General features: G+C 33.3%; 1 protein-coding gene across 1 annotated transcript in view; it reads right to left on the minus strand.

Annotated features, from left to right (window-relative positions):
• Positions 1–21320, minus strand: part of LOC138694336 (trichohyalin-like) — a 236062-nt gene that overhangs the window by 23899 nt on the left and 190843 nt on the right. Inside the window, exon 10 of the mRNA XM_069817954.1 lies at positions 1619–1669. Within this exon, the coding sequence (XP_069674055.1) occupies positions 1619–1669 (51 nt within the window). The remainder of the gene's footprint in view (positions 1–1618; positions 1670–21320) is intronic.

Below are 21320 nucleotides of genomic sequence, written 5' to 3' on the forward strand. Positions count from 1 at the left end.
CTCCAGATCACATATATAACAGATTGCTCATCCCTATGTTGAAATCAGTAGCACTTTGAAGAGAACAACTGCCAGGATCGCCACTCGTTCACCATAAACAAACACGAGATGGCAGTACAGTCGCTAATGCAATTCAAATGACAGTTATGACATGATTCCTTATGTAACAACTAGATGGCAGCATAGTAAACCTGACAAAAGTTGTTACTGTCAAAGACTATAAGGCTGAGCAATCTGTGTATATATGATATAGGTTGACACTCTAGAACAATATGAAACTTACTAATATAAAAAAACACATCCCCTGCACATCCTGAACACTGAACTCAATTTCAAAACACACGCCCTTTTCGACACAATCATGAACACACTCCACCACAGCAGAAAACCAGAAGATAGCGCAGGATCTCCACCAGACTTTGGAAAATGAAGAATAACACTTTGAAACTACTCAGCCACGTAAATTCCCAAAAATTAACAGTAAAGAAGTTGAAAAGTTTATTTTATCTTACTTTAGTTGGTTATTTAACGACGCTGTATCAACTTCTAGGTTATTTAGCGTCAATGAGATTGGTGATAGCGAGATGATATTTGGCGTGATGAGACCGAGGATTCACCATAGATTACCTTGCATTCACATTACGGTTGGGGAACCTCGGAAAAATCCAACCAGGTAATCAGCCCAAGCAGGGATCGAACCCATGCCTGAATGCAACTTCAGACCGACAGGCAAGTGCCTTAACCGACTGAGCCATGCCGGTAGCTGGTTGAAAAGTTAATCAATAATAAATTTTAGAGGAATTTTCACAAAAATATGAAGACATATCTTTCAAACACAACAAAATAACAAAGTTTGCTAACAGCTTAAAGAATGTGCCTACCAAATATCATGCATGTAAAATTAATAATTACAAAGATATATAATTTTTATATGGAATAAAGCAAAAAATTGAAGTTAAGAAAAATTGCAAAGTTTAGTATCAGCTTTAAAAATGGCGTCGCAGCAGTGGCAAGGCCATAAATGCCTATTAAATTTTATGTAATGTATTTGTCACATATCAAAGGGTATTAAGGGGAGGAAAAAATAAAATAAAAAAATGTAACTGGAAATTGCAATCCAAGTTTAGTGTCATTTAAAAACTCTGTGCACCATAGCTTTAAAAATGGCGTCACAACAGCTGACGAAGTCATAAATATGCATTAAATTTTATGCAATTATTATTCGCATATCAAAGATTATTTTAAAGCAGAAAAAAATTAGAAAATTTATGATTTTCCACCATATGGGAGGCATGATTGCTCTGACTAGACAATGGCGTAGGGCTGTATCTCTGATTTGCTGCCGCCATTAAGTCTTTGAAGATTATATACAGAAGGTTTGCATTCGAAAATGGGTGAAAATATATGAAGGCTGCAGAACATGATACAAGAACAGAAACTTTCTGAAGGCATTATTCTCACTTCCCACTGGTAACTGGAGCTTTAAAATCATGAATTATATGGTGTGTTGTGAGTAAGGCTACCACAATATCCTGAAGAAAGCTATTTTCACGACTAAGACCTGTTTAGTTGCTATGCTCAGTAAAATTTATAACTATATTCTCAAATCACAACTCACTTTTGTAATGAGGTAGTACTGCTTATTGTATGCTGCTCCATCTGAAAGAACCTGTAAAGAAAAGAAGTTCGATATTAAACAAAGCAATAATCATGCAAATAATAATCCGTTGTGCTACAGCCCATGAAGGGCCAAGACCGACCACCTGGCTGCTGGTCTCATGGCCATATGCCGAAGCAGAGATGGACGATCATCCAACCAGAATGGAGGTATCGTGTGGTTAGCATGATGAGCCTTCCGCCATTATAGCTGGTTTGCGTAACCAGATTTTGTTACCTATCGTAGCTCTCCAAGTGCATCACGATGCTGGGTGGGCACCGGTCCCATACACTGGCCGAAATTTCATGAGAAAATTTCTTCCTCCATGAGGACTCGAACCAGCGTGCATTCTGTAACGTGAGTCCTAGGCAGGATGCCTTAGACCACAATGCCACATTGCGGGACAATCATGCAAATATCCAGACAATGGCATGAGCTTCTAGTACTATCAAGGTTCTAATTTTGGGCTTGCTGTTCTTGCTTTAGCCACATTCTCTGATAATTTTTCAGTGTGAAGAATTCTATTACTCAGCTAGTGACAATAGAAATAGTTCCGCCCCATGAAATGATTATATAGTAAGATATCATTGAAAATAATTTTGGTTTAGATATTAAAAAAAAAAACTATAAACTTTAATTGGTACCCATTTAATCAGAAATAGAATTATTCTGAACAGAGCTGTGGAGTCGGCATAGAAGCCCTCAGATTCTTTCGTCAGCTCAGGGAATAGGTGTCAGAAGACGTATAATTAATTCATAAATGGGGCTCGGAAGTTCATGAAATCAGTGGTGAGTCCTCCATGAAGGATATGAGGATGATCCTACAGTTTAAATTCGTACTTCTGAGGACAGAAAACATTTTAATTACAAATTCTGATTTTCAATGTGTCCTGACATATTAATTTCCTTCAAGCTTCCACTTTCTGTCGTGAGTTGTCGCCACTGCACAGCTCTGAAATAATTTCCGAGAAACCATCCAAATATCTTACAGCAAACGGTATTTCTAGCAGTGAAGTTAGTGGACAGGAGAGGGTGCGGAGGGCGGGGTACGGCTTGAGTTTAACCGCGTTTGAGAATATGACCGCGTATCCTATTACTACAACCCTTCTTTCTGAGTGGTGAGACCCTGTCAGAGGCTACAATAAGAATTTTCAAGTACCCTTATAGCCTCCTTAAATGCAGTTCATTGGTCATTTTAAAAGAGTAGAAAAACGAAATAATAAATAATTTAAAATGATATAATATAAAAAAACAAAATTACATAAAAATAAATAAAATAAGCTATAATAAATACAAGAATTAACACGACTTTCAGATGAAAGAATATAAAGTTGTATTTGATCATTCAGAGGAATTTAACTGTAGCAAGAAATTAATTGCACAAATGTACGACGGAACATAGGTAAATATTGGGCAGTACAATGTCTTAGGAGCCATCTTCGCAACTAAAAAGGGGAGGAGAATCGAACTTCACGACTAATAAACTGCCAATTCCAGAATGTTGGTCAAAGACTAACATAGACCTACTTGTATTGATTTTGCATGCTCTATTATTATTATTATTATTATTATTATTATTATTATTATTATTATTATTATTATTATTATTATATTATTATTAATATTAGTTTCTGTCTTGGTCATCAGTTGTCAATCTCATATCCTACATACAAAAAATATCACGAGTTGCCACTGGATAAAATATCATCTTTTTCCTGAGACATCACAGGCAATGCAAACTTGACTTGTTTCACTTCAACACGAACCAATATAGCCTACTTTTATTTGGCATTTTTCGGTCTTTTATTGTCTATTGGTCATATTTTAAGAAATGTTCTACGTTTTGTTGCATTTTTGCCATTTTCTGCTTATGACCAGGCATTTTTTTACATGTAGTCGTAGTCTATATTCGAGAATCTACTGCAGATTGCTTATGCAATTCAATTGTATCTAAGAAAAATTTTCCTTTGGTTGCACTAGCCTTGACTCCTGACCATGTGTGTTACGTGCTTCTCCCCATTCAACACAACAGAACAAATACTACAGCTGCAATACCCACAGTCAGCATACTGTATCTCACATGTGAAGAATAAAAATGCCGAAAGTAAAATAAAGCAAACAAAGTTTTTTTTGCGACAGTTAGTGACCGAGTTTGGTGACAAAGTATTTTTCACAGTTGGGAGTATACTATTATTTTGTTTGTATTTTACTATTAAAATCATGGTCCTTTTTTTTTTTTTTTTAAATTTTAATGTCATATTTTCATAAGTTTAAGGTCATTTTGTAGGTCATTTTTCTGTGAGTTTTAGGTCATCAACTTCCGAGCAACTTTCGAAGTAATACTCGACCAAGGCGAGTGGAGCTGCAGGTGTAATGTGAACTATCGCGATGACACTATATGAACGCAGGAGCAGTACAAGTGGCGCTCCAGGCTGCAGGACTCCACTGGCCTCACTCTAGTAATAAGAGTATAATCAGTAGAGGGCGAATGTTGATGACTTAAAAATAGCTAAAATGACCAATAAAATGCCCTGAAAGTTGATAAATTAAAGACAAGGGACTATAACATGGATAGATAAACACAAAAGGGAAGAAACTTTTTAAAAGAAATCAAAATTGCTCTCTTTTTTTTTATATTAAAAAATGATTCTCAATTAATACAAATTCACGGATGATCATGGTTGTATACTGCAACACACAATAATGTATGATTTTTAAACTAAAATAAAATTAAAATATAAAACTTTCTTAAAAACTCAAAATTTTAAGTGTTAAAACTATTGAAAACTGTAATATACCTTATATGACAGACAATACTGTTCTGATACTGGTGTCGTATCTTCATCAGCATCTACTCAACTGAGTAGTTCAAGAGACGCCAGCATCGAAACGGAACCGTCCATCACATAAGGTATCATTACTTTTTTTAATAGCTTTAATGCTTTTAAGTTTTACGGTTTTCAAGAAAGTTTTATATTTTATAATAAGTGTTAAAGTGAACATTAAAGACAAATAAAGTAAAATTAACATTTATTTTATTCGTAGCAATGTAAATAACAAAACTTCCTATAATAATTTTTATTTCTTCTTTTAGTCTGTGGCGTTCATATCATGCATGAAGATTGAAACATGTGTAAAAGAAATCCTGCTATAGGAAGATCTCAAACTGCAGAGTGTCACTGTTTGCAGTGAGATAAAATATAACTCCATTGATGGTTTCAATAATTATTTCTTTTTGAATATAAACTATATTAGATAAATGCATGTACTACATATTATTGTCACATATTATGTAATACAGTAATGTTTCTATTACTTAAATTTTTATTATGGGCCATTTTCAACTGATGAGATTTTTTTTTTTTTTTTTTTTTTTTTTTTTTTCCAACTCAAGGAGATTTTAAACAACTTCCAAGTCTTGGATTTTACACGTTTGTGGTTGTGGGCAGAAAGATGAACAATAGTACAGTAGTAGGGTGCAGTGAACTCTGTATTTTCATGTAAAATGTACCCTTGCCACATTCTTTGTCATCTTTATTGAATCACTATGACCAGCGACTGGAGATCAATCTCCTTAGCAAAGAAAAATATCACGCAACTGAAAAGCAGTAACTATGATATTTTATGTTAAACTTGCTGGAAAATACTGTAAAACAAAATTTAAAAAATGCTACAAAATCAATAATAATTGGAGAAAATGTTTTTTGTGACACCAAAAATGAAGAAATGATCCATCGGACAAAAATGACTGTGGGAAAAAAAAAAAAAAAAAAAAAAAGCAACAAAAATTACCCGTACATATTTTGTTTTGTTAGAAAATAAATTACTGTATTATAGGGCATCATTTTAAAGTTAAAAGAAAAATAACATTTCATCAACCCCTAATAATTATTTAATGAGTATAGTTCTTGCCAAGCTTAAGACGATCTCATTCCAAACCACTCCCCAGACTCATAGCTGACCCAAAACATAATAAATGATATGGTGTGTGCCTCTAGTTATGCAATGTTGTTATATTTTTTTCTTCAAGCTCAGTTCGAGAGGACATCAAAAAGGTTAAAGATTTTTCAGGCTTCAGGCAGAAACTTGTTAGGTTTTCAGAGAGTGCTTAAAGTTTTGCTTCAGCTTTACATTGCTCTTTCTCAGAGTGCTACTGTTTTATTTTTCAGAGACATACATTTGTTTACCTACAGCAAGATCATTGAGGGGCTGATTACAAAATTCGGATGTAAAGCCTTGTATAAATTAAATGGTATTAGATGTATTATAAATTAATTTGATAAAATAAAATAACATGACGTTGTTTCTATAAAGGTATTATTTGGAATGCAAGATGGTGAATCACTTCACTGTTATTATTGTCTAGGGCTAGGCATTGGACCAACAACAACATATTACTTGATAAAATGTTTCTCAAATCATTCTTAGCACTTAATCAACACAATAATTCATTTGAAATATTTGAAGATTGTGATCCAAGTTATGCTTTTGCATAATGTTTAAGTCATCCTTAGCATGTATCATAATCAACAAAACCATTTATTTGAAATGTTTACTTTCATTTTTATAACCTTTCACAAATTTCGAGGTTGCCCGTAGACAAAGCATATCAAATATATGCTTTCGTACAATCTCCAGAATTAAATATGTCTGCACAACAGTTATACAACCAGTGGTAAAGCTTTGTTTTTAACATCACAAAAACAATGTATTACAGCAGAAAAATTGTCTACAATAATGTTACGCTCTAGAAAATTCAAATAAGGTGCGGGTAACATGTAACATATTAAAACTATATTCTCACTTAAAACAATGTGGGGGGAAAAAAAGCTTCCAGTTAGCATCGTCTTGCAGAATGTTTCATTTTCAGGAAAAGGTTCTTCATGTTAAGCAAGTGACACATCCATTTTTCTTCAAAGAATATATTTTATTTCAGTCTAATAAATTATTTTATAATATTTAAAGTTCAGACATTATGAAAGCATTAACATTTGTTATCTAGATGGACATTAACTTAACATGAATACACAAAATATTTCATTTGATAAACACATATTAAATTTATGATTCTAAAATTATTCACACTAACAATAGACTTAATAATATTAATAATAATAATAATAATAATAATAATAATAATAATAATAATAATAATCGTATTTTCTTTGAATAATCCACGCATACCATTCTGAAAGACCAGAAACAAACAAACAAACAAAATACAGTACAGTTATCAATCAATTTTATCCTGTAACAGGATCCTCAAGTCTCTGATGCAACTTTCACTTACATCAAATTTATGGGCTGTAGCACGAAAATGTTATGTTTTATTTAACGATGCTCGCAACTGCAGAGGTTATATCAACGTCACTGGATGTGCTGGAATTTTGTCCCGCAGGAGTTCTTTTACATGCCAGTAAATCTACTGACATGAGCCTGTCGCATTTAAGCACACTTAAATGCCATCGACCTGGCCCGGGATCGAACCCGCAACCTTGGGCATAGAAGGCCAGCGCTATACCAACTCGCCAACCAGGTCGACCATGTAGCACGATTTCCAAGTTTCTCCACATCTTTGATAATTTTAAGTTTTTCACTGCAAGTAAAGGATCACTATCTTATACTTTTAGTGGTTTGAATTGAATTGAATTTAATAATTGTCCAGCACTGCGACCTTGTTCAGATCTATTGTGCTAGCCCTCTGGTGAAGCATTCCCAAACCCACACCGGCTGACCACACTAAGGTTCTCTGGTCCAGGTTTCGAGTAGGCAACCCCACTCGTCCCTAGGTCAACCCCCTCCATGCACTGCCGCCGGCATTCGGAGAATGCTACGGAATGATAATGAAATGGAGAAATGGTGATGGAATGATGTAAATGCCTAATTTGGGGGAAAATGGGAGAACCCCGGAAAAAACCCCAACTGCGACCTTGTCTGCCGCAAGTGTCACTATGGATTTTTACCGGGAATCGAACCTGGGCAGCGTGAGTGACAGTCTGAAGGTCTGACCATTCAGCCACCGCAGAGCATACTTTTAGTGGTACCAATACTCATTTTCAAAACTGAAAATATAAAACGCACAAACTATACACTTACCACTAGCATTGTAGTGTTGGAGACCGATTGGGTGTGTTACAGTGATTTCTAGTTGACTATCCGTTCACCAGTCAGCTGTACTCTAGCATTCGTAAACAGTGTACCTGCTGAATACTGTGTTCGCCAGTCACTACCATAGCATGCATGAACAGTGTATCTGCTGAATACTCCATTTGCCAGTCACTACCATAGCATGCATGAACAGTATACCTGCTGAATAATAATGCAGAATGTTAAAGGTCCGAGGCACATATTTTTGTAGCGGAATGTGGTGTTTTGAAGTGAATGACGGGTATATTACACGTAAATTATGTAATATAAACATACGAGGTGACAAGCGATATTATATACAGAGACATTGTAGCACAAGAAAAGAAAGGAGAAAACTCAAACCCACGAATAATTCTATGATAATTCTTCCACACAAAACAATAGGTAAGTAAAAATATATCTTTGTAAGCTATGTAGCGTATATTACTTTTAGAGATGTCCAGATTTGTTTATGTGCACCTTGTTAATCGGGTAATCGATCGCAGAACCAAGTCAATGTCCTCATACTAACTCACATCCCTGGCCTATGTACCATGCAGCAGTCAACTTGTGTAATCAGTCCCCAACATAACAAGCCTACTTATCACACTTCAACTTGATTCTGACACATGTACTGTTAATCCAAACGCCACTTAACAATGTTAATTTAAATACTCACACAGGAAGATGATGGGACGTGCTACTATCTTAGGAATTGTGCAGGAGGAAAATCGGATGTTGTCAACTTCATTTCGAATAATCCATGCACTCATATTTTTTACTTTTATACAGGGTGATTCACGAGGATTTACCGTCACTTACGGAGCTTATTTCCGAAGACATTCTGAGCAAAAAATGTCATATAAACATTTGTCCAAATATCAATATTTTCAAAGTTATATTAATTTGAAGTTGTTAGTAAAATACCTTTTTTCTTTAGTTCTAAGAGTAACAAAATATTATATTACAAATAGAGAATGAATCATTCAGAAGTGTCACTTCTTTAATTGGCTAATGCTCTGAAGCTAAAAATGTGCATTGCGCTATTTCATTGTTAAGTGTGCAGCTTTGTCACTAGATGCATGGGGGATCTGCACAGATGGTACTTTCTGGCTCTACCTCGTAATTACAAATATACATTTTTATTAGATATAATTAAAATTAATTAAACGAAACTGTTACAATATTGCAGAGAACCTCTGTGTGCTACTTGGATATATAGGCTGTGTTTTTTTGGTCTAAACATTAAAATATTACATTATAATTAAACCAGCGAAAAGCAAAGCAAATCTTTATGCTGTAGTATGTCTATATTGTAGAAAAAGAAAGAGTACATCTTTTATGTAACATTCCTTTATGCAGAGCATGAGACTATTATTTGGCGATAATGGAGCGGTGGAATACAAATGATGTTGAAAATCTTTAATGGTATTTGTAAAAAAAACTTGCTCTGGCATCACAAATCTAAAAGAATCTGCTGGTGAAATTAACTCCAATTCCATAGATCAGAAGCTGTCTGGCAATTGGTATTTTAAATGTTTATGCTCGAGCGTCAAATGGAAAACATGTTATGGAAGTATTAACATATGAATCCAATTGCATAGCAATGACAGTGAGTTATGTCACACTAATTTGATATCACAGATCAGACTCGTGTACTGTTTTGGTGTTTGCTAATGGAGAGACTTACTTTCTTGCATGAATTATATTTCTTAATTCTCTTATGACAGATCCACATTAACAGCTCTACAACAAACCAATTCAGATGAAACACAGTAATTCCATTATAAATACGAGGGTGTTTCAAAAAGTAACAGCAAATTCATACTATTATACGAAGTAAACACCTCAAGCATTTGAAACTCCCACGAAGAAAAGACATATGATTTGAGAAGGTGTTGGCACTTCTAACAGATGGTAAGGTTTGCTGAATGGGAAGGAGAATTTAAACAAGATGACGGCGCCATTAACTATGTGCACCATAGAGGAATAGCGAACAGTTACCAGATTTTGTGGTTAGAGGCCGTGAATCTTCGTGAAATTCATGTAGGGAAGGTACTGAGATAGCTGTATTAGTGAGAGAAGAGTGTAAAATTAGATAGATGCGTTTAAGTGTGGGCATACGTCAATCTTTGATGAACAATGCTCTACTCATTCCAGTACAACTAAAAACTTTTTTTTTTTTTCGATGGAAAGATGTGAGAGATGTATTGAAATGAGGGGAGATTATGTCGAAAATGATATATTATATATTATTTGTATCTCTAATTGATGGTTCATATTTAAAAATTGAATTTGCCGTTACTTTCTGAAACACCCTCGTACTTGTACAGATAATATGATAATGTAATATATTCAATAAATAAAATAAAAATAATTAAAATACAACACATAAATTGGATTAAATTAATTTCATTCTTAATCATATTCACAATCTTTAAATAAGAACCGATTCCTTTTTCTTTCTTTAGTTGGTTATTTAACGACGCTGAATCAACTACTCGATTATTTAGTATTAATGGGATTGGTGATAGCGAGATGGTATTTGACGAAATGAGGCCAAGGACTTGTCACTTGCCTTACAGTTGGGGAAAGCCTCGGAAAAAACCCAACCAGGTAATCAGTGGGAATCGAACCCATGCCCAAGCGCAACTCTGGGTAGGCAGGCAAGTGCCTCAGTTGACTGATCTACACCAGTGGCCATTGATTCCTTAAAAATCTAAATATTACAATAAGATCCAACCAAGAACATAAACATTTCTATTAATTCCCTTCATTTCTTTATCAGAATATTTGTTCTGATTAAGTGTACATACTGTTTTGTGAAAGTTGAAAAAAACATATGTAAATTTTTAATATTCTTCTTTAGAAATGACAGCTCTGACTATAAAGAAAAATTAAAAACACATAAAACAGGCCTTACTGAATTTATTACTTAAACAACTTTATAATTGATCTTGTTCAGTCATTTTTTATTTAGTCCAATTTATGTAAAGCATTGCATTTGTGAAAATAAAATACAACAGGTGATTTGAAATATAACTATTTTAGTATTAATGTTTAAAAAAATTACAAATATGCAAAACCATAAGATGATGATCTGAAATATGGACTAGAATCACTTTGATTGGGCAACAATTAAAATGACTGTTAATAAATAAATTCTGACAAAAAGGTCAATATTTTGTTAATTTCTGTACATATAGAAGGTAGGCCCTTAAGTTTAGTATTCTTTAACTTCAAATAGCTTTGATATTTTGTAATTAAAAAAAACTTGTTTGCAGAAAAATGAACATATCTGAAGGGATATGCTAAATACAGTACCTGAAGTCAGCACAATGTCAATTCAGTATCTACTAAAAACGTGAAATAAATAATTCTAAAAGTTAGAACACTTTTCAAGTTTATGAAATTTTGTTTAAAATCCCAGACTGAATATAGTGATAATTTATGAACTCTGCAAAGAGTTCTGTGCTGGAAAAAAATGTAACCCCTTTTAAAGAAAGTTATTACAGGTCTGTATACAACACATTCTTTAATGTAGGTTTTCATAAACCTAGTACTGATATCAGTGCAACATATAACAAGATTCAGAACTTTTTAGTTCATTGTGAGCAAAACAATCTTCGGACTCTGACAAAAAATCTTCATCTGCATAAAGAATAGGCAGCCAGAGATACTAAAGATAGAGTCAAAGAATATTAAAAAAATGATGCTAGTCACGTGTTAAATTGTTTTGACTTGCAGAAGACCCTCGGTACAGCTTTATTTACATGTAGCAAAGCATACTATGCTGGACAATTATGGACCTATAACTTTTGTATCCATTATTTTGCCTCAGGAATTGCAAAAATGTACATGTGCATGAGAGTCAGGCTTCAAGAAATCGCATCCTGCCTTTTGAGTGATATATTGTTTATATCTGGTAATTCTTACCTGGATTTTAGCATCATTGAAAAGGCGGCTAGGAAAACCAAAATGAATTTTCAGACCTGATGATTGGGCATCATTAGTTGAAAAGGTTAGTAGAAATTTTAAAGTGGTTCAGATGACTGACAATGACTACATTACACTAAATGAACTGAATGATATCGTAAAGGATTCAGTGAAGGGTTTAAGAAAAATGCAGTGGTTGCATTTTCAAAAGAAGAGACCCTTCATCACAGAAGCCTTCAAAGAAGTTGGTAATAAGAAAGTGCATCATGTAATCTTGTCCCTGCTCTAATAATTAATGAAGAAAAGTATAAACTAAAATATCTGAAATAAAAGGATTTGCAGGACCTTTTTGCTTTTGTGTTGCCAATTCATCATGGGTTTTATAAAAACTCCCGCATTATAAACCCCAACCCCCAAAAAAAACTACAGGCAATTAACCAAACTCACGAAGGTAATGTTTAATCACAATATGAGAGTGTTTGAAATAGACTCTGAACAGATATGTATTTAAACATGCTATATTTCCACTAGAAAGAATAAATTAATTTTAATTATTTAGGCTACTCACTAACAATAATGAATCACATAGTTCTTTCAAATTCAATTACTAAATCTATCAAAACTTTGAGTACCATAAACTCTGTCATGAAGTCAACACTCGTCCAAAAGCAGACAAGAATAAAACTTTACAAAACCTTAGCTCAACCAGTTCTGACTTACGGTTGTGAAGCATGAACAATTAGAAAAAGAAATGAGACCCGAATAACAGCAGCTGAGATGTGATTTATGAGAAGAACAGTAGGATACATTAAATGTGACTACATGAGGAATGTAGGCATAATAAATTAATTCTAGATCGAACCAATATTAGAATATACAGGAACACAGAGAGAAAAATGGATAAATCATGTCAACACGATGAATAACAGTAGAATTAAAAAAAATAATCCTCTGTTACAGATCACCAGAGAAAACATCAATAGGACATCCTGCAAAAAGATAGGTCGAGTCCATAGCAGGCCACATAGCCTAATACGTGTTTGAAGATGATGATACAGCATAATCCAACAATAGTGGAAATACAGAGTGGAAGTGAAATAGTCTTGCAGATTTTCAGAGAATAGCTCATGTTGTATGTAACAAAAAACTATAATATCATATTGGTGGAAAGTTAATAGTTTTTCAGAATAATTTATCCCTCTGGTGTATTTCAATATTGTGGACGGTTTTCGTGTAAATTTAATTTTAAGAACCTCTAAATTCAAGCAACTGCATGCTACGAGTTGGTTGCAACACAGCACCAGCTCATCTAGCGAGACAAATCGAGTTACCAAGTTCGTTGACCTCTTACATCTGTATCACGAGAAGCGTGTGTTCGTGGAAATGTTATCGGACTGCTGAAACTTAAAAATTAATTTTCTAATTAACCGTGCATTTAATCACAAAACATAACATAAGTTTTCTATTCATTTCAGTGTACCCTATTATCCCTTTCAATCTGCAAAGTTATTTCACTTCTACCCTGTATAAACTGGATAGTTACCAAGATCATTTACTTATGCCAAACTTCCCAAACTTTTAAGACTTTTTCGCTTTGTGGAGTGATTAATGAAGAATAACTATGAGTTACAGCAAATTGAGAATCAATTACGGATGAGAGTACAGTTTCGTAAAGGTTGTTTTACCTAAGCATCTGGCAGTGCTGTATTTGTTCAAAGTTCCAGACATGACAACAATGAGTAAGCAGGGGATACTGCTAGTCTTGAGTCATTAGTAGTGTGAGAGTACACAACTGCCAAGAGAATGCAGCAAAGAAAAGCTGCCGTGTGTGGGAAGCTCAAGAAGACGCAGCATATAGAGTGGCCTTGGTCCTGAAACGGGACACAACTGCTCTGTGGCGAGAAAACAGAGGAATATCTCATGTGTTAGACGTTATAAATAATACTGGACATCATCAGGCTGAGAAAATGATCTCAAAGATACAGAATTAGAACAACTTCTCCTGTCAGATCAAGAACTGAGATTAATTTTCATAAAAAAGAGCAATAACATTACTGAACCAGGTAACACAAAGAGTCGAAGATGATGTCAGAGAGGTGTATCTCAAGACTAGAATATCAGATTATTTTTTATGCAGACGACTTGGACATCAAAACCATACAGAAAACATAAGAACTTTAATGACTGAATGAATAATGGACCCTGCACTCTCCAAATTAGCTGAATGGTGTCAAGATAATGAAATGACAGTGAATATGACAAAAACAAATTACCAACTGTTTACTCTGTGACATTCTCAACCTACGCTTTCTATAACATTTAACAATGAACTCACTGAACGAACAAAGAACTGCAAATATTTAGGAGTTATTCTTGATTCTAAATTGACATGAAAGACATATCGAAGCAATGACAGAAAAAGCGTAAAAATAGGCTTACAATAGTGAAGAGATTGTTGTTTAGTCAACTGTCCAAAGACAAGTCTGAACCTCACAAGTGTTACTAACAAGGCACCAATTATGAGGCAACTAGGTCAGGAGATAATGGGGTAGGGTGACCAGTTCCTTTTCTCCTTTATTGCATATACCGCCAATTAGCTACATATTATACTAATCAGACTTCTGATGCATACAAACAATTGTTCCTCATCTGACACATGCTGTCAAGTGAGGTGTACTGCCTGATAACAGATGTACATATCAGTCAGAATCTCATCAAAGGCAGTAAAAGAGATAAGCAAGCGGTAAATGGGGATGCTCCAAGAATACACTCAACACAACAAACAAAACCTACATTAAACCAATACTTCAACACGGAAATGAGCCATTAGCAACAGCTATAACATCCAAACTCAATGAAACTGAACTAGACTAGTTAAAAATTAAGCATTAACAATAATAACAAATGATATTAAATGAACCCCCATTTCAGTTATGCAGATCTTCACTGAAAACTTACCACTATATTTGAAAGATAAAAACAGTGATGAATTGTTTATGCTTGTGAATTGAATTATACTACTTAAAATGACATGTACAATTTTAATAGCTCAACTAAAATATGTTTTTATATTGACTTAATCTGTTTACTATGCATTGTATATTTCTGTTTAGCATAACTGATGAATTGTATGTGCTGTAAATGGAATAGTAGACTGTATAGGTCAACTGATGAATTGTTTAAGCTTATAAATTGAATTCATCTACTTCATATAAATTGTACAATTTTGTATAGCTTAACGAAAATAAGTTCGTAAATTGAAATTTGATTTATATGTTTGTATATTTTGGCTGATGAATTGTATATGCTTTTAAAATGAATACTAGTCTGTATAGCTCTACTGATGAATTGTATATGCTGTAAATTGAATGGTAGTCTGTATAGCTCAATTTAGGAATTGTATATGCTGTAAATTGTATAGTAGTCTGTATAGCTCAACTGATGAATTGTTTATGATTATAAATTGAATTAATCTACTTGATATTAATTGTACAAATTTGTATATCTTAATGAAAGTATGCTTGTAAATTGAATTAATCTGCTTACTTTGTATTGTATATGTTTGTATAGTTTTGGTCAATGAATTGTATATGCTTTAAATTGAATAGTAATCTGTATAGCTCTATTGATAAATAATTTGTTTGTGTTTGTAATTTGAAGTAGTTTGCATGATATGTATTATCAATTTCTGCATTTCACAACTGATTGAATTGTTTACGCCTTACATTTAATTAACTTACTTGTTTTGTATTATACATCAGCTCAACTGATAAATGATCGTTTGCGTTTGTAAATTTAATAATCTGATTGGCTATGTATTGTATATTTTTAGTAGAGCCATCGATGTAGCTCTGTCGGCAGACTTGCTGGGCTGCTGATCCAGAGATGCATTCAGGCTTGGGTTGGATCCCCCTTTGGTCTCACTGAAAGGTTTCTTCCGAGGTTTTCCCCAGCCATGGGACTGAAGCCGGATGGTCTATGGTGAGTCCTCGGCATCACTTCATTTCACCCCTTTGATCTGATTACCTGGTTAAGTTTTTTCCGAGGTTTTCCCCAACCAAAATGCAAATGTCGGGTAATCTTTTGGCGAATCCTCGGACCTCACCTCATCTCACTACATCTCGCCAAAATATTGTAAAAAATTGCAGTAAAATTGTAAAAAATTGTAGAAAATTACTAAATTGTAAAACTGTAAAAATTGTACAATATTATTAAAATTTGTAAAAATTGTAATTGTAATATTGTAAAATTTTGACTTGTTCCACATCTTAAAGCTTCATTGCTCATGTAAGATCTATGGAATATAATACATGAATGAATGAATGAATGAATGAAGTGGTGCTTTTTGGTATCACTTGTGAGGTTCAGACTTGTCTTTGGACAGTTGACTAAACAACAGCAATTTTGTATGAAAAGCTAAGATGACTACCATTTAATAACTATTGGAAGACAAACAATAAAACTACAAGAAACCTTAAGAACCCAAGAAAGATTTATCCAAAAAGTCGATATTATATAGGAGAAATATAACTTCCTCTTCCAACATGCCCATATCTTAAATTGAAATTAACTGTAAAGATCAACTAGTTGAAACAAATACAGTTAAAATAATTTCGATCCATTATATTAAAAAACTGTTGACTTTGGAAACCATTCATACTAGAACACCCATTCCGAAATTTTAAGATTTTACTTGACCTTGGACCCAAACACAACTTACTTTGACAGATAAATTGAGGCCACTAATACAATTTAAAACAACTCTTAAATTTCATACATAAATATAGCAAAGTCGTCATATTTTGTGATTCAAGATCAGCATTAGAAGCTGTAACAACACAACACTCATGTAATAGTAGTAATATTGTAATAAGCAAATATGGGCAACAAAATTAACCAATTAAGAACCAAGTACATGACATATCATTCTTCCGCACTTTAAGTGAAACATGTAATTAAAACAAAAGGAATAATTTAAAAACAACAGTGCTGGAAAAACATGGAGGTCCATTTTTTTAAATCTCAATTTGATTCCTGATTTCCCACAAACCAAAAGCTGCAGCATTATTTCGATTAACTACTAGACATGATTGTTGGCTGCACACCTTCACAGATTGAAAATCTACACTTCATCTGCAAATAACCAGATATTATAATGAATGGAGAACATCTACTACAATGTCAAGCAAAAACCAAAATCCAAGGAGATATACCAACCCAGCTAACAAAGTACTATTGGGATGCTAGATGGAAAATGGAAGAAATCCAAAATCCAGAGCATTAGCAAACAAGTTACAGCATTAATTTACCTATTGATATTAGAAGTTTTTCCACTTTGGTATAAATTTGCTTTATTATTACTGCTATAGAATGTTGCATGCCAAATTTTTATTTGCCTTAATTAAAATCTTGAGTGATACATTTGAAACTTTAGTCAAGATAGAACAACTTATCTCTTTTTTTTTTTAAATAAAAATTTCAAAACTTTGTTTAAGTATATATATATCTGTTTTGCATAAATAGTTAAATGCATATTATTCTATTGTTACTGTCTAATAACAAAAGGAAGTCAAAGGGTATAAGTGCAACCAAGTTTCAGTTAATTAGTGATAATAAGGAACCACTTTAATTTGTAATATTGACTTTCCTGGAATAGTTTTGTAATGAAGTTTCAAAACTGTGTAAACAATCATTTCCACTATAAATATATTTTGAAATTTTCAGTATCTTTCAACAGTTTGTTACTTGTACTCAATGGCTTCTAAGGATCTCATTTCATCATCTGAAAATCTAGCACGAACATAACCACAAAATGCATTAAAGAATCAGAGAAATACAAAGTTGCAGCTAAACTGGATCTGCCTGTGTGTCAGGCTTCCAACCTCCTGTCGCAACTTTTGCAATTCTTGGATTGCGCAGCATGGAAAGTTGTGCACCAAAAGTAGTGACATGTGGTCATACCTTTATTTTAAACAAAGTTTCTGGAGATTTCAAGAAGTGTTTTAACTTTTGAATAACCCTACTAATTCCACAATTTGGGATATCTGGCCGACATCCACAGCTGACCACTAGGATTCAGAATACAAAGCAGAGGTTAACTTAAAAATAAAGTACAATATGATTTGCGGAGAGGATACAAACAATGATAAACTATATTTTTGTTCAGAAAATAAACACATAATTTTATTATACAAAAATAAAAACATTCGACCTTCATGGACAAGCACCTTGAACTTGTGTAAATAATCAATAACATAGAGGTAAAAATGTTTTTTACAATAACAAATGCACTGGATCTACTCACATTGAACTGAAAACTTAGTCTATAGAATTCTTATGCTAAATGAGGTAAATATATAAACTACATTTATTTATTTATTTATGCCTATAACAGGGCAAGCCCCAATTATAATAGACAGTACAGATATTAGTTTACAAAAAATAAAAAACATAGATAACATGGAAAAAAAAAAGAGATGAAACAGATACAAGTGTAAATACAAATTAAAATGGAAAATGAGAAAAGGAAAGAAAAAAAAAAAAAAGAACAGACAAATAGATACTACCTAAATAAGAGATACAGATATAGATACAAAATGAAAAATACAAAATAAAATACATAAACAATAGTTAAATATAGATATCATAGCCAAAAATGTAAAATGTAGTTATAATTGGTAAATTACAGAGTAACAAATAGCAATATTATATAAAACCAACAACCTTCAGTATATTAATAAGAAAATGTTTGTATTCCATGTAAGAAATGCAGAAATCTAGATCCCATGTTTTACATATTTCATTGAAATTGAACACATTTTTAACACTGGTGAATTTTTATGTGCTGAAGTGTTTGTTTTTTATAATATAACAATTGACGATTTCTTAAATGTGACATGAAAATGTCTGTTAATGTTGTTAAAGGTTGACAGATTTCTTTTAAAGTTGTTAACATTTTCATATGTCGCAGAAGTTCATCAACATACTGTATATAGAGGTTTAGCCCTCACACAAAGCAATAAACTGCAACACGAAAAAGTAATCACAAGATGATTTTACATGCCTATGCACTGTCCAGCTAAGTAATATGAAAATGATCTAATCTGGTGAACATTTTTATTGTATAAAGTGTTAAGTAGAAAATATTAAAAACAAAAAAAATATGAAGTGGATTAAAAACAACCTCAAATTTGACTCATTACTTTCAACCATTACATCAGCTTTACCAGAAATTTAAATTACACTATCTTTTTTAAAATAAAAAAAAAAGGGGGTACTTGAACTTCCTATTTACTACAATGCCATTATTCACGATGGTCTATAGATTGCCATGCTTGTCATAAAATCTGAGGTTCGTGGTTTTAAAACCACTTGTGGGCAGACTTTTTAGGGATATGGAACCATTATATCCCACCATTTGATATATCAAACACGATGCAGCTTATGATGTTTGATTGTTGTATATTTGCAATTCTGTTTTTATTGTGATTGTTGGTACACCAGTTGGCTTATAAATCATCAACCTCTATAGTGGTAACAATGGAAAACTTAAATATTTTAATTTGGCAGTTGTTGCAAGTGTTAAAATTTCAGTACCAGTCTGCTTGGAAGATGGATAATACATAAGTTGGATTTTTATTTTATGAATAGTTTGTTTTGAATGCTCGATTTTAATTGATTATTTTAACGTTTTGGCAAATGTGTATCCTTTCAGTTCTATTATAGTTTTTCATAATAATTTGAATAATATGGACTGGAGGGTTACATAAACTTTGATGTTTGATATATGAAACGCTGGGCGTTTATGTGAACTTTTATCCATCTTACAGGAAATATACAGAACAATTGATAAAATGGCTAGATGAGGTGTTAGATGCAGATGAATCTGAAATATGTGCAAGTATACAATATACTGCTGACGAAATAGAGGTGATACTTAACCCTCCTGCTGATGGCGTTGACAGTGATTGGGATGATGGAGGCAGTGACGATGATGAAAAAACTACTTTTATGGATCTGGGCAGAGGAATTTTACGTAAAGAAGGTGAGATGAGGATAGTTAGACAGAGGGACATTTCAAACAGAGAGAGAGGATATAAATTTTGAATCAAACGTGAATGAACCTATGATTGAGAAACAATCAGAAAATTTAACAACAGTAGCGTCTCATAGAGAATTACCATCAAACTCTACTACTTCATCTCGTCTGAATGTTTATCCTTCTTCAAATTCTGAAAATGTAAACAAGTCTATACCGAAGAAAGTAAACAAATCTGTACCCAAGAATGCTAAGTATACAACTGAATGGATTGAAAGAAATCTTCATAAAACTAATTTAATTTCTCTACCACCCTCCCCTAATGATAATATTTTTGAGTTGAATTTTGATAAATCTCCCGATGAGTTGTTCAAAATAGTATTCAACTTAGAAATTATGGAAATGATACTTTGTCGGCAGACTGTATTATATGCAGCCCAGAAAGGATGCATTATACATTTGTCCATTGAAGAACTATATACATATTTTGCAATTCTTTTAGTTTCCGGTTATGTGAAGGTACCACACTGGCGGTTATTTTGGAAAACACGAGATAATACACACAACTTATTTATTTCAAATGCAATGACAAGAAATCAATTTGACATAATTCATAGATTTCTTCACTTCAGTGACAATTCTGAAATTGATCAAGCAGATAGGGTATTCAAAGTAAGGCCCCTCATTGACTACCTGAACAACAAATTTCAAGAATTTGCTCAACCTCTTGGCCCGAAGTATTCACTGGATGAAGCTATGGAGCCGTATTATGGCCGTCACTCAATGGAGCAATTCATTTGCGGCAAACCAATACAGTTTGGCTTCAAGTTCTGGTGTTTAGCCACACCTGAAGGGTATCTTCTTAAATTTTGTCCTTATACAGGAAAAAAAGAAGGATTCAAGGTGAATCATTGGGGTCGTCAGTTCAAAGTATTTGTATTGGATTTATTCCTGTTAACAGTTTTGTCTTCATTGACAATTATTTCAATTCTTTAGAACTCAACACAATGTTACAACATAACTTAAATGTAATAGGAACAATTCGAGCTGATAGGACCTAGGAAAACAGTCAAGAGGTGCAACTCACACCCTTCAATCAAAAGACAAGAAAGTAACGGTCATCAAATGGCAAGATAACAATCAAGTGACTATGGGCACTAATGTTCAAGATGAAAATGTGACACTTGCTTACGGAACTTGTCAACGATGGAATGCAAGTGAAAAGAAACGTTTGCTGTTACTCAACCAACAATCATCAAACACTACAACAAGTATATGGGGAGTGTTGATTTGTTCGATCAACACCAGGGATTGTATCAAATTCGAATCAGGTCAAAAAAATGGTGGTGGCCATTTTTCAGGTTCTGTTTGAATGGGGCGGTAGTAAACATATGGTTACTGTATAGGAAAAATGTTCCAGGGTATCCTTTGTTGGAATTCATAAGGAGGATAACATTGGTAACACTTTCAACTCCAAAGTTTAGCTCCCCAAGGACGTCTGTTTTGCCAAAGAAACCATCACTGATACCAAGTGAATTGCGATATGATGGAAAAAATCTTTTG

This window comes from Periplaneta americana, chromosome 2 (assembly GCF_040183065.1).
Source record: "Periplaneta americana isolate PAMFEO1 chromosome 2, P.americana_PAMFEO1_priV1, whole genome shotgun sequence".
Classification (NCBI taxonomy): domain Eukaryota; kingdom Metazoa; phylum Arthropoda; class Insecta; order Blattodea; family Blattidae; genus Periplaneta; species Periplaneta americana.